This window comes from Silurus aristotelis, assembly GCF_946808225.1.
Source record: "Silurus aristotelis genome assembly, chromosome: 24".
In the NCBI taxonomy this organism is placed as follows: Eukaryota; Metazoa; Chordata; class Actinopteri; order Siluriformes; family Siluridae; genus Silurus; species Silurus aristotelis.
Genome location: NC_139597.1, coordinates 7,634,349 through 7,650,015, shown reverse-complemented (window position 1 = coordinate 7,650,015; position 15,667 = coordinate 7,634,349). Strand labels below are relative to the sequence as shown.

The 15,667-nt window shown below is 35.1% G+C and overlaps 2 protein-coding genes across 5 annotated transcripts in view; one reads left to right on the top strand and one right to left on the bottom strand.

The window, feature by feature from the left end:
* Positions 1-1,805, top strand: part of arhgef39 (Rho guanine nucleotide exchange factor (GEF) 39) — a 52,103-nt gene extending 50,298 nt beyond the window's left edge. For 2 of the 4 annotated variants that reach the window (XM_083528141.1, XM_083528142.1), the window contains exon 12: positions 732-1,805. In XM_083528141.1, coding sequence (XP_083384267.1) covers positions 732-771 — 40 coding nt within the window. In that variant the 3' untranslated portion in view covers positions 772-1,805. Of the gene's footprint in view, positions 1-728 lie in introns of all 4 variants that reach the window. The other 2 variants (XM_083528139.1, XM_083528140.1) reach the window with 1 other exon arrangement.
* The window catches only part of tmem178bb (transmembrane protein 178Bb), a 485,881-nt gene that overhangs the window by 279,120 nt on the left and 191,094 nt on the right, over positions 1-15,667 (bottom strand). The gene's annotated exons all lie outside the window — the stretch shown is intronic.

Here is a 15,667-nt window from a genome sequence, read left to right as displayed (position 1 = left end):
GTAAAAAATATATTTAAAAACAATATATAAACATATCTATCAAAATGTTAACATTTAAAGATGTTTTATATATTTTATAAATATAATACAAATATTTAATATTAGATACAAATATGTATATATTTGTAACAATTTTATTATTAGATTTATTTTTTTTTATTTTTTTCCTGAACCAAATGTCTTGTATCATATTAGTACAATTATTATAAGTTATATTGGTTTATTTGTTTTTACATTTTGCAACATTGCTGTTCAAATATCAAACGAAAAAAGACATTAAATGTAAGTTATACCTGTAATTCCAGTCCATACCAATCCATTCCTGAGTATGGTATTAGACCAGTATTAGCCTCAGTTGAATCAGAAATGTTGTCAGATCAGACTTGATGACTTGCAAATCTCCTTTTTTTTTATTTTTTTTTTTTATGCAAAGTTCAGCAGCTTCCTTAAGAGGAGTATTTTTCATCTTGAGTTCATCATCAGCTGAAATAAAGCATAAAAAAACAAAACAGCCTGACTGATATTTGTATAAAAAGAATTTTATGAAGCACGTGTGATTCAAGGGCTACCTATTTTATTATTTTATTATTATTATTATTTATTTAAAGAGTTTAGAAAGAAAATAATGAGTCAGTCTTAGAATTCCATCATTGTGGTCATTATTTGCCCATATTTCTGTAAAAAAAAAGTTTTCTGGAAGTGTAATCAGACGTACATTTTTTTACTAGCAGATCTCAGGAATCATCTGGCTCGAGCTGCGTCATTCTGTGAGGCGATGCAGATGCTGGACTCTTGACCGGGACTGGTGAAGCTGGTAGGAGACTGGTATAATCTGCATACTACTTTAGCTTCATTCCTACTGCAAGAATGCGATCAGTTCATACTCGAGAGTGATTTTCTCTGAAATGTTTTTAGATCTGTTATTTCTATTCCTGAATCCCAAAGAACAAAACTGTGTTCTTTATTTAATCTCTTTTATTGTTATTATTTGTCTGTCTTTTGTGCTCCATCATACTTAATACAGACGACTGAATATGCTAGAAGCACAAACCTTTAAGTGCTGAACACATTAATCAGTGCTGCTTTATGTCATAACTTATAACGCTACTAATAACATTCACTCATAACACCAGAGCATCATGTATAATTATTAATGCGGGAGAAAAATGAAGTGCAATATACAGTAATACAAGTGCATGAAGGGATTTTCTACTGATTGTGAATAGAAAGTTATACTGATTGGGAATCATGGTGATGTATAGTATCATAAGTGATCTGATTTTCTGTGTGTTTTATTACTCTAAAGTTTATAATGTGTTTTCTTTATAATACTCCCTTCTTACCAGGTGTATTCATGTAACTGAAAGCTGTTACACAGAATAGTAGTTTAACTATTTCTATATGAATCAGTCAAATGTAACGTGTCGTTTGTGATGTCCTGTGATGTGATTTTTGGCTTCAGGCTCATTTGTATGAACTGGGTTTGATCAGGTAATCAGACTTTGTCCAACACTGATCAAATAATATTTTTTTTATTGATTACAGATAAGGTTTTGGACGTGTTATTAATAATGACCTCTATTCTATCATTGTTTTTATTGTTTTATTACACCTATAAACCCAAGCATGTGCTGAAATAATTGCCTGATGCTTTGGTGCATTATATATCCAAAGGCGCCCTCTTGTGGTCAACTAGTGTATGTGAGCACGTACTGTATTTGTTGTTTAGGCTCTTCATTATAAACTCACTGGCCATTTATTAGTAAACAATAAAACCCTCCTTTGGGCAAAAAAAAAACAAAAAAGATATGAGATTCGTTCTTTGCTTTGTTTGTGTGAATATTATTCCTTATTCTTTTGTTTGTTTAGTAAATGCTTTATCTTTGTCATGATAGTTGAGGTGATTTGGGGTTAAGGAAGGAAATTAACAAACAAAATGCATGCGAACACATTTACACACACATTAATACCTTGTGGAAATCTTTAAGTAGCCAGAGCCCCAATAGGCATGTTTTACAAGAGGTGGGATGAAACCAGAAAACCAGGAGTAAAGCCTGATGGCAACTGAAGAGTATATGTGAAATTCTAAATAGAAAATTAACCAAGCTTAAGGGGCTCTGTGCCTGTAAGATGGCAAGGCTACCCATTATTATATCAGACATCCAGTGTGTCGGTGTATTTTTATTTATTTATTTTTTAAATCTGATGTGTAAATCTCTGCACTGTGTTTTGCTTTATAGAAGACTACATTAAATATCCACATTGATAATGCTAAAACAAAACTGCCATTTGTTGTCATTAACATAATCAACTTATACAAACCTGGATAGATGACAAAGGGAAGTCCTGAAGAGGCTTCCAGTCCAGAAGCACATATTTCCCATTAAGTGTCCTCTCCATATTTGTCCTGGAATCTGAATACCCTTTTCTGAATTTATTTTTTTTTTTTTTATTATTATTATTATTATTATACGGAGACCATAAGCTTACATGATGTATTTTGTGACACTTTACATATGTCATTTGTAAATCGACTGAAAAAGAAGAATCCGTGGAAACCACAGTGGATAAACATGGAAAACCTTCACTTTCATTTAGCACATTGTCCTGGTCATGGCCTCTGGATCTGTATCCTGTTCTGGGAATTCTGGGTGCAAGGTGACGTAACAGTAGTTGTAGTACATGCTCATAAAGTCAGCAGAAGTTTCAAGCTAGTTTACATAGTCGTTTAACTGTCAAGATTATTTGCATATGAATCGTGTACATGTTGCATTAATGAGGAAGATTATCTGAAGATGAAGAGAATGGAAGCAGGTAAGAGTCATGAAATAGTGGCTGATGGTCCAGAGGAGGTTTAAGCAAAGTACCTCGCTGTTCCTCACTAAATCATTAACCACTAAACAACATACCATAGCAGAGCTGATTAATGAAGCCTATAAAAAATGAAAAAAAAAAATGTATTTTGGATTCAGTGCATCGCAGAGCAGTTCAACAGGATGTAGAAGGGGGGACTGGGCAGGCCGTTCCATAATAGATAACTGTCTATCAGACTGTATGATTTCTGGATGTATGCTTCTGGTCATTTTCTTGTTGTATGGTGATGTTGGATCCAATTAGCCACAGTCCAGATGAGATTGCATGGTGTTGAATTATGCAATGGTGGGCATGTTTCTTTAGTATTTCTTTCACCTGAAATAAGCCGTTAACCATCTGCTCCATAATAACTAAAAAAAAAAAAAAAACCCTCAAGCTTACACCTCCATGTTTGACTGTAGATGGAAGGCATTCTGATAACATCGTCTGTCCTGTACTCTATCTTCCATATTAGTTTCTTGGAGTCAAAAATGTCAGATGTAGACTCCTCTGTCCGCAAAACTTTTTTCCATTCAAGTCACTGTCCAATTCTTGTACGTTTTTGTTGTTTAGTTAGTTGCATATAAACAAAAGGAACATGCATGTGTCTAAAAAAAACAATGAAAGACTTGGTGTTTTTAAACTTTTGAAAGCAATGTGTTACACCCATGTGAAACGTTCTTGATCTTGGGGAAGGAGACGGACACAAGGAGAGCATGTGAATCTCAACACACACTAATCCCATGGTCAACTCCTGACCACAGAGCTGTGAGGCAACAGTAACCACAGCACCACTGTGTCACCCAGAATACAACTACCGTCTCTTTTAAGACGACATAATTTATAAAGACCATGCTGTTCATTAATGTGCATGATTTTGGACAGATGTCCTAAAGTCTTAAAGGGGAAAAAACAATGTAGTTCCTTTTAAAAGAGATTAGAATTTGAATACAAGGGAAAAAAGGAGACTATAAAATCTTAAAACATGATTTATACAACTTAATATTACTTCATTTATTAAAGGAAAATCAAATGAAATGCTACAAAGTGCAATTCCTGAGAATGCAGCATTTCTTGCCATTTTCTCAATATCACCTTCATTGATTATAATTAAAATCTATATTAGAAACTTGAACTGATTTGCTGACAGGAAAGAAAGTGGCTTATTTTGGCCTTTAACAGGAAATTCCAGCTCAAATGCACTTAACATCTGTGTTTGGTGTTATTGAATGGGCATTTTGATTGAAGAAAAGAAAAACTCCATCTATAGTGGGAAGCATTCAATTTATCTGTGGTTTTAAAGTTCGCCACAGGGTGGCAGTATCGCTTTGCTGAAGTAACGCCTGTATTTCTGTCTGATGTTAATGTTCAACCACAGATTATTATATTATAATTAGTTGAAGCACTGGTTTGGTACATAAACCTGCTTAGTCATACGTGTACCACTTTTATTAACCAAATGCTAAAAATGAAAGTGTATCAGCAAATTCTTTTTCCTTCTCTTTCATTTATAGTTCATTAATCATTCATAGGTGAAAGAGGTCACCATGCTTGGTTTGTCCTTTACATCTTCTGGTGTACAGGTAGTACACGTCTCTCATATTAAACCAGGGTTATACTTTGTCCACTTTAATTTGTTGAGTGTGACTTAAATTTAGTTATGTTTGGAGCTCAACATGTATTTTCCCTACACATGAGAACAATGTTCCATAAAAATTCTACTAGAAAACCAGATACCAGGTAAATAAATAATGTGCAAAAGACTTTAGACGCTCCATCCATAATAAAGTCCTCACGCTTGATCCAGACGAGGCAGAACTATCTTTACTAGACTGCAGACGCTTTCTGATTATGCAGTAACGCTAGATGGCCTTTTGGTTCCTTCATGCTTAGCAATCACCGTCTGTGGAATGATTAATAACCAGACACACATGGGCTGTCTTTAAAAAAAAATGGGTTAAGCCCAAAATGACAAAATATGAATCTTTTGTTGGTCACTCACTGGTCAGGAAATGCAGAAGAATTGAACTAAAAGATCATGTAATATGCGATGGCAAAAACGGTGACATTAAATTAAATGAACATAAAATATTAATAGGTAAACGTTCAGACAGCTTTTTATAGTTGAAGAATGCCATGGAAAATGTTGCAGCCCTACAAATGTGATGAATTAAACATCAAACATTTAAACTGCTATCTTGATTTTTCCTTTGCATACAAAATGAATATATTTGTGAATTTCTCAATTTCTACAGTAGCTTTTCCACAATCAGCTCAGAAGCTTTCAGGAGTGAAGGACTTGCTCATTTTATAACCAATGATTTGTAATCCAATAAAAGTGTAGCATCTCGTTTTAGAGTGTACCAATGAGTTAAATGACAAATGTGTTCTGCTACTGTACAGCTGTTCTTTTTAGACATCAGAAGCACACAGCCAGCTGACTGTAGTCAATTTTGTTTACATTTATGCAATTTCTAGAGCAATGTACAAGAACCCCATTTATACAACTGAGCATTTAGGGGGTGAAATGCTTTGCTCAAAGCCCAACAGTGGCAGCATGGTGGTGGTGGTGGGATTTATACTCACAATGCTGCAATCAGAAGCCCAGCATCTTAAACACAGTGTTACCATTTTCCCAAATTATACTGTAAGTACCATTATTCTGTTTGCCTTTTGTCTAGTAAAATGTTTTTATCTGTATTTTAGTTAAGTGGAGCTTTTACTACTGTGAATGATTCTGAGAGATTCAAGATATTATCATCACTTATGGTGCATCTTTTATTTTATAACCACAGGACAATACAATGTTCTACAGACATGATTTTCTGGGTAGCATTTGTTGCTACTTTGCAGTAGTAAATTGTATTTTGTCTCAATCTGACGGGTTTTAGATAATGGGGGTGGGGGGTGGGGGTGTTTGGCCAGATGACGCCATACACAACTGTCTGTACCGCAACACATTAACACAAAAATAAAATGAGTTTAGAAATAACAGATGCATCACAAAGTACCTCTGTGTGTGGTGGTGTATGGACAAGTCCAAATTATATTAGTTACATAAGAGTAAAAGTTCAGTGAAAGATTATGAAGGAAAAACAAATCATAATATTTACATAGAACGTTTGATGTTTATAATGCACAGATATATATTTGTACTGAACAGAGTTTTAAAGCTCTTTTTTTTTTTATTTACTTTACTGTGTGTAAATACTCGTAGATGATTGCATAAAACCGTACACTGATTTATGGCTTGGATTATTGAAGGCAGCAGGATTAAATGGAATTTATACAATCTTCCATTATCTCAAATAGAATCCATCAACCAAAACAATGTGAATAGTGTCTGAAGTTTTCTCCTTTTGTTCTCTAATGAAACTAATGTAACATCTGAAGTAAATTTTGAACGGCATCGCCTTGTAAACTTGAGCACAAAACAAAAGACGCCGATGTTGCATCCCAAACTCGACCTTGGCTCATGAGCAACGTTTGAACCACATGAACTGTTCTCTCGAAGTCCCGGTCCTTTTTATCACCTAAAAAAACCATGACATGAAGAAAAAATTAATGCTTTTGGGTCAAAAGGAGGATATCGCATTTAATTTTTAAGATGAACTCCCATTAAATTAAGACATACATCAGAATATGAGTCAACTAATATATAATAGGAGAAATAATAGGAAGGAAATAAAACTGTACTGAAAATTTGCACATCATTTTTATTTTTAATGGATAAACAGATGGAGGTTTTTGCTTTTAAATTTGGAATCAGGACAAATTTCTATAAAATGCGTTTAAGATTTTTTTCTCTGTGAAACAAGGAACAAAGTTTTATTTTGTTGTCTAACTTTGTAAATTAGATATTTTTATGACAGGATTTTGTTGGAAAATGCAGTTACATTTCATGCAAGTTTCATTCTAATGACTTTAAATATATTACTATCTAAATTGCAGTTTGGGTTTTTAAAATTGCAATTTTTGTTTACAGGTTATGCCTCAGCCGACATGTTTTACTTCTGAGCTGTTGTCACTCTGACCTGTTACGTGTCACGACTATTCCTGGCGAATAGCATCAGATGTGTATCAAGCAGGAATTCTTCCTGCTTCTTTGGAAGTGCTTAAGAAGGGGATTTTTTTAACTACTTCACATTTAAAACTCTGAATATAAATTTTTTAATAAGATATAGTCAGGGATAATAAACGCCGGTGGCCCATTTGGCGCCTAAATATGTCTTCCACCAACATGGAGGCGAATGTTGATAAATTTTTCCATGGTCAAGGGCATACACTGTTGTGATGTGCTCTTCTGAAGAAAACACTTTCGATTCAGTCACATGCAGGAGCAATGTGTTTGTTACAGAGGGTTGTGTTTTGCTATTGAGTGCATCCTGATACATGCATACAATACAGACAACTCCAAAAATATTGGAACCCACTGTGCATAAATGTTAAAACACAGTTCGATTTTATGTAACATGTTATTTTTTTTTTTTATTACACTGAAAAAAAGAACCTAATAAAGGTCACAGTTAGAAAGTGATGAAGCTTTTGTTCTAAATGCCACTTTAATATCCATTCTAGTTACTCAAATCTACCTTCAGTTATGTACAAATTTAGTATTTGGTTCCACATGACAGTTTGACAGCCACCGCCCGCCCTCCTGTGGAGTGTCCTACTTGCCGACCTTCATGTGGAGCTTGTGGTGACGTAGGTCAGAGTAAAACCAATGCACTGACCCCCTGCTTCTTCTAGGCATGAGGGAGCAGATCAAACAGTGGAGTCGGGACTGAGGCTCACATCAGTAGCAGTGTGCGGGTGCGACACTTTACTCACCTGCCCTCTAAACCAGGTGATATCTATGTGCACTGAAACCATTACAGCTGACATTTAGGTGACCTTATTTTAAGTACTAGGATTTTGAATGATTTTCTCTATTTACCTCCATAGTGCGCTTGTTCTGCAGTAGCATTTTTAAATATTAGAAATACACACAGATTGGCAGCTACAGCAGAATCGCAAACATAAAGCTAGCAATAGTACAGGAAATTACACCAACCTGGCATCACATTGACATAATAACCGGTGAGTGAATAACACTGATTACCTCTTCATCATGGCATGTTAGTGAGTGGGATATATTAAGCAGCAAATGAACATTTTGTCTTCAAATTTGATGTGTTAAAAGCAGGAAAAATGGGCAAGGGATTTGAGTGAGTTTGACAAGGGCCAAATTGTGCTGGCTAGACGACTGCGTCAGAGCATCTCCAAAACCGCAACTTTTGTGGGATGTTTCTGGTCTGCAGTGTTCAGGATTTTCCAAAAATGGTCCAAGGATGGAACAGTGGTACACCAGCATCAGGGCCATGGATAGCCAAGGCTCATTGAGCAAAGCTGACCCCTGTGGTCTGATCCAACACGCAAGCTTCTGTAGCTCAAATTGCTGAAGAAATGAATGCTGTTAATGCTCGATGGGTCTGGACTGTTTTGGTAGCAAAAGGGGGACCAACACAATATTAGGAAGGTGGTCATAACGTTATGCCTGATCAGTGTATATTCTCAATTTAACAAAGTTTCATGGTTTTTGTCCATTTTAATAGCCTTAAAAATCTATAAGAAAGTCACTGACAACATGTTTTTTTCATGCCGGTAACTACCCATTTATGCCTAGCGGCAATTTAGAATGTCCTGTCTACTTACTAGAGTGCTTTTAAAAGACAGAAGGAAACCTTTTGTCCCTGGTGACAACCCACGCACACACAGTCTCAGGCTATAAGGATAGGGATGGATATGATCACAGGTTAGAGTGTTCTTTATTAAATCCTGGGCAGAATAATCCAAAACAAACTCAGTCATGAAAAAGGACAGGGTCGGGTGTTCTGCTAACACAAGACTAGGCTATAATTGTAAACTTAGAATCCAAGCAGGTAAGAAACAATATGGGAATCTGAATCAAAAGTAAATGTCAGTAATTTCAGTCATACTAGGACAGAAACTGAGCAATTACTTCGCAGTTTGTCTCTTTATAAAAATGTGTGTGTGTTTAAGTGTTAGTCTAAAAAAACACACCTGTCCTCAATCAGTAGCTTGGTGACAGAGTGCTGCCGTGGGTGTGTGTGTGAATTGTATTTAACGGTGGTCATATTTGAAGGCCGCAGTGTTTTCTGGTAAATGCCATCAGCCTCAATGGCTTAATCATTTAAGGCCTCTGTCTCATTAAATGTGTGTGAAACCTGTCTGGGGTCAGGCGCTTGTATGGCAAGTGGGAGCTCAGTGGTTAAAACACTGGATTTAAAGATCGCTCACTGGTTAGGATGATGGGTTTTAAATTGGAAGTTTGTGGGTTTGAATCTTAGCACTAGCAGCAGCTTAGCTGGTCCAGAGTGGTGGAATCTGAAATTGACCAACTTGGAGCAAGGGTGGAATTTGACCCCTTGCTCTCCCCAATACCAAACATCATTTTAAGATGACATCTTTTTTTAACATATTTTTAGACATCCATTTAAAATGTCATTCAACAATAATGGTTGTATCTCTATTTTATATCTATAAAGGACATGGTGGGACATGAATTTTACAGAAATACATTTGGCAATATTTTGAAGTTTATAAGTAATAGTTCTAGGCTCATGGGTTTTTGGAACTGGTCAAATGTAGGTTTGTTTACTTTTAGAAATGCTGCATTCCTGTTGTGGAAATGTGATTATTGATGACTAATAATACATAGCATATTCTTCATATGCATACACATGGTGGATCATTACGTCAGAACTTGTGGGCAAAACTCAGATTGGTTGTGTTTAAAGTAATGCACCTTAATTTGTAGGAACAGGCTCTTATAGCTCTATATACTACTAAAATCTGTACTTTCAAGTCAATAAGCGTTTGTCATTTCAACTCTGTATAGCCGACGCCGAACATACTTTATATAATTACAGTACATAAAGTATATTAATGAATTATTGATGTTAATAATCCCACAGCATCAAAACAATCTTAATTTCCATTACACACATATTTGATTCTTTCATGTTTTATTTGAACTTAGAACCATCCTGAACAGTATGTGTCTAATTTCACTGTCATACACTACTGACCTCTTTTTTTTATCAGGTTTCGTCTGCATTTAGCATTATATCTCCATATAAAGTTGTCTTTTCTAATCATTTTCAGATTTCTTATAATAGCACAGCATAAATATATACAATTGTAGCCTTGAGATAGGGAGCATAAGGCTAGGCCTGGTGAGAACTTAGACTGTTTGTAGACATGTCTGATTAATAGAGATTTGAAATGGTTCCCACTGGCAGTGAGCCCTGTTTTTGTGTGTGTGTGTGTGTGTGTGTGTGTGTGTGTGTGTGTGTGTGTGTGTGTGTGTGTGTGTGTGTGTGTGTGTGTGTGTGTGTGTGTGTGTGTGTGTGATAGATATCTTATAAAAGCATGAATTCTAACTCAGTAAGCCCTAATGTTCAGCACCAGGAAACAATAACAACCTCTTTATCTCCATATTCTTGCAGTGACCCTACATGATGGATCCACATGAAAGAGTGTGTGTGTTACAAAAGCCAGTCTTCCTGTGAAGTAGGACTAAGCAATAAATATTACCTTTAATAAAAGAAGCCATTCTAACTTTATATCACTGTTTTTTTTTCTTAGAGATGCTTTCAGGACTGTGCAGGACATATCTAATGTATATACTGAAAGAAATATTAGTGCAGGATAAACGTTAACAGTTTCCACATGTAAATAGTAACAAGACACTTAATTATTGTCATAGAAAAAGTGCATTTTAATTAATGTTTGTTGAGGTTTATTTAATTTTACTTTATATTTTTATTTAATTGTGTTGAAAAAAAAGTGACAAACATTTGTTTACTTATCTACCTCATGCAAGAACATTCATAGAAACGACTTAAATCTAAACACTATAAAATACACAACTGATCTAAAGGTTATTGTCACCAAATAATGGCTAAAGCTATAATCAGCCATTTATGATGTATCATTGTAATCAACTCTAAAATGTAGAAAAATTCCTGTTATTGGCAATTATTATTATTTTTTCTTTTAAGCAACAGCCCTATATGTTAATGCAGTATGTTCTTCTACACCATAATTATTTGATATTTTTTGTTTTTATGATTAACTTCGTGTTTTATGTACATGAGTAAACAAGCAATTTATTATTCTTTATTCTATCCTTCACATAGCTCTTGAAACCCAATGCTTTATATATAACAATATATATAATCCTTCACCTCTGCTTATTAGGAATCTCAATCCACATATGGATTTTGGCAAAGCTGCATTGTGATAATTTCTATTGCCTGAGCACTTGGGGTTGATGTCCGAGTCTAAAATGCTGCGAGACTTTATCTGCTCTGTGCTGATGAACAGGATGAATGGGTAAAGCTAAATGCTACATCGCTGATATCATGTTTTGGCTAACTAGGAGCTCAGTGATTACAGATGTAATGGGTTAAAGGCATTTCTGCCTTATTCTGTGTTTACGCTCACAGCCAGCAGAATCATCTGAGCTATAAAATACTCCCACATTCATTCACGCATAATGTAAAAGCTTTAGATTTTAACATGGACTGGTTTTACATTAGTTGGTTACAAAGTGCTTGTGTTTTTCTCTTTGTCGCTGTTTTGTGTGATGCACTATATTTAGGCTTGTAAAGTAATATAGGCCTTGTTAAATGTAAAAAAAAAAAAAAAAAAAGCTTAGACATCACAGAAAGTAATGTAGAATGGCATTTTGGGAAAGTTGAATTGTATCTTGTGGTTGCCTTTGCCATATAATTATGTGTTAGGTATAATCCCTGTTTTCTAGTTCTTGTGCATAGGTGTGAAGAGATTGCTGTTTTCATTCATAGCTAAAACACAGGTTGGTGTCAAAATGTCATCATTCACCAAGTGAGAGAATAAACAGTTCTTGGATGTTTTGAGGTATTCTGTTTGAATGGTTTGATTTGTGACCAGGGGGAAGTGAGTGAATTTGCATTCACAGGTTACACCAAATGCACATTTTATTCCGATTTATATAAGACATGTATTGTGCCATGATTTACATCATCCCTGCTTTGTGTGTAGATTAGTTTCTGTTCTTTTTTGTACTAAACATCAGTGTTCAAGAGAAGACAAAAATAGAGCCAAAACCTTGAAGCCAAATGGATTTTCATGTTTAAGTGGCTCTGGGTTTGAAAGGTGCATGGATGCATTTGTATGTAAAAAAGCATCTCTGTGCTTTCATCTTTTTGCCCTGTGTTGTATTGCGGGTGTATGAGCTGGCCAACAAAACTCTGTTCTTTCAGCAATGACTTTTATGCGAAATTATTCACACATGAGGCAGAATTTAATTATAGACCCCAGGGTTACTGATGAATTTGTTTGATGGGAGAAGTTGTCCCTTAAAAACATGTTTAATTATATCACTTAAATGTCCTTAATATAAAATTATTTGTGAAATGTTTAGTGACATTTTTATTATTATTTTATAAAGTTGGGCATCAGCATGGCCATTGGAATTACACTGGTGTTTAACAGGAAGAGGAGCTTCTTTTGTCACTTGCCATTTTGAAGTCACACTGTGTATTATTGAAATCCAATGTAGACTTGACTTGACTTGTGGATGAAATTTTGGTCTCAGCCTTTCTGAATGCAATGCACATAAACAACACAGAGTCATTGCCAAGTCTTATTTTGGCTAGTTAGGGATCTATGAGGTGGTGATCTTAATGGCATGAAACCATACTGTTGCTCATAGATGGTCACCTCTTCTCTCAGCCTGGCTTCCACTACTCTTTCTCATAACTTTATGGTGTGACTGATCATCTTTATTCTGCTGTAGTTACTGCAGGTCTGCACATCTCCCTTTTTCCTAAAGATCGGTACCAGCAGACTCCTTCTCCAATCCTCAGGCATCCTCTCACCTTCCAAAATCTTGTTAAACTAACTGGCTACAAACTCCACTGCCATCTCTCCTAAACATCTCTATGCTTTTACCGGTATGTCATCTGGTCTTAACAACTTTCCACTCTTCATCCTTTTAATCGCTGCTTTCACTTCCTCCTTACTAATCCTATCTACTTTCTGCTTCACCATCTCCACATCATCCACCCTTCTCTTTCTCTCATTTCCCTCATTCATCAGCTGTTTAAAAGGCAGGCACATACTAAAATGTATTATTAGAACTAAGTTCAATATTCTGTGCTTTGATTTGGTATACGAAATCTAATCAGGTTCGAATTTGTATAAAGGTAACATATTTAAAACATTTATTTTCATGCTATCAGAGCACTTGTATATGTGGATCTTTTAAATTGAGAATTAAAAATAGATTTAATCTTTTATAAGAGGACTGCTAATATTTTCCACCACTGTTATGGGCATAAAATTGGAAGATACAAATACTTTGACATAAATATTTAATATTGAGGCAGTGGCCAATCTTGACAACATCCACTTTTAAAAGTACAGTTAGTGCCAGAATTATGGCCAACTGGACAATGTTCGAGATAATAAAAGCTTGGTGCCATTTATAGAGCGTTAAAAGCCTACTACTTTGGACATTCACATTACAAGTCTATTGGGACAAAGGATGTTTGGTGCTTGATATCTGTCTACACAAAGCTTAACTCTAACTGCATACCTACAAATTTTCATTTTATACAGGGTCTTTATTTTGAATGCACTGTATTAATAATGTGAATATGAATCATTTTTTGCTTGGCTAACTGAACAGCAAAACGTTTTTGGAAGCCTTTTTGTCTCCTGGCATGAACCACTAAGTTTGGGCTTGTGTGCATTTTCATGTTCTCTAATAGTACTCCAGGTTTTTTTCTGGGTGACTTGATCAGTCCAGAGTGGAACTAATGAAGGAAAACGGTAAATGGCTGGCTGTGTTTCTGGGAGATTATTATGGATAGGAGCTTAGTGTGCAGAATGGGATATGGATTTTGGAGGAAGAATATCTTGGCCAGAGATGAAGTGATATATCAGTCTGATGAGCCGAATGAGAAAACGAAAATCCCATTCTTCACATGTCCTTTCTTCCAGTCTCTTTGTATCCTTATCCTTTTGTGTGGATTAGTTGGGGCGATATTGTAGAGCTGAAAAGTCTCCGGTGCTTTAAATTGTCATTTTTCTCACAGCTTTTTTCCATTTAGAGGTGTGCTTTAAAGTAGAGGCCAAGACAAACACAAGCTTCAGAAAACCTGCATGGGAGTGGAAAGAAAAAAAAATGAATGGTTTAAACACATGAACTAAATACACAAATGTAGCAGATTTATCCTGTTGTCTTTATGTACTTGAACAAACAAGAAAGGAATTATGCAACAATATTATTTTGTTTGTGGTGTAAAACTGTACGACTAAAGTTGTAATACTTTATGATTATCTGTATCTGATTAATGCTCCAAATTTTTATATCTATATTTACATTTCAACCCAAACCAAACCCTACTACTATGTACACAAAACACAGGGAAACGCCAGCAAAAAAAAAAATCCAGATGTTTAATTACTATCAGCAAGGTATGTGAATTTATGTAAGTGATTTTTATTTTTGCTGGTATTTACATTTATTCTTTTCTAACATCAGGGGTTTCTATTAAATATAACATAGTAACCAGATTTATACAATACTAAGCAAAAATGGATCAAAGGCCAAATGCAGACCTCTAATCTCTGCCAGACGCCCTGAGAACCTTCGTGCCAACCCTTCAAAGAAAGAAAAAAGAACATGATTAAACACTATTTAATACACATCTGTTATTCCAAATAATGTATCAATTTTTTTGGTTACAATCCTGACCTTTGTTTATATATTAACCCCATAACTAATTTTCTTCTCATACAAACTGTATAACATTTTCCACTAAATTTACCTGGGTTGTATCATCTCTTGACTCTTTGTCAAAAAGTTTTAATAAATAAATTTTTTATCTCTTCTGGGACTGTCTGTTAAAGTAAATATACACAATCCAAACCCAGGCACTGAGACTCTTATCTTCTCAACTTGATTATAAATGCTGCTGTTCATTTCTTAATGACTTTTCAGTGTGAATTATGAGCAATGGGTCACATTGTGTTTTAACAGTTCCGAGATATTGTGTTTTATGTCATGGATGAACTTCTGAAAAAATCGTACAAACTGATCATTTCAAAGAGTTCCTCATCTAACCTCTTCTCAAGTCAGTTTATCAGATTTAGGTCCAAAAGGAACCCAGTGTACTCAAGTCAGATAATCCAGCATGATGAATGCCTGTAGGGCAAAACACCAGCAGTAGGAAGAGGATTTGGCCTCAAAGAACATTCAAGAAGAAAAATACAACCTGAAGAACAACCTGAGAAAGAACATCCTGAGTAAAGTAGGGAATGTAGCTAGATTTCAAGCCAGCTTGCAAATAAAGGCGAATTAGTCAATCATTTTGATCTGATAATAGCGTGTTTGCAAATGTAGATAAAATAAATATCTATATGTGCTATATTTTTTGTGTATTTAACCAAGCAAACCTTTGGATAAATCTGGATTTATCTGGATTTGTGAATAGCTGTGATGCAGTTGATAGGTAATTGGTCCTAAAATTCCTATTGGATTGTATATACTGTTAATTCTAAAACTCTTGGAACCCATTACTAGACAAAACTAATAATTATTACATTGATTTAAATTGTATAAACTGCACTATATATCCACCAGACCATCACATGTAAGGAAGCGCACAATTATATAGGATGTCTGAATGCTGTAGCATGATTTCCCCTCACTAGACTAAGAGGCCCAAACCTGTTCCAGTTCCATGATGACATGGTT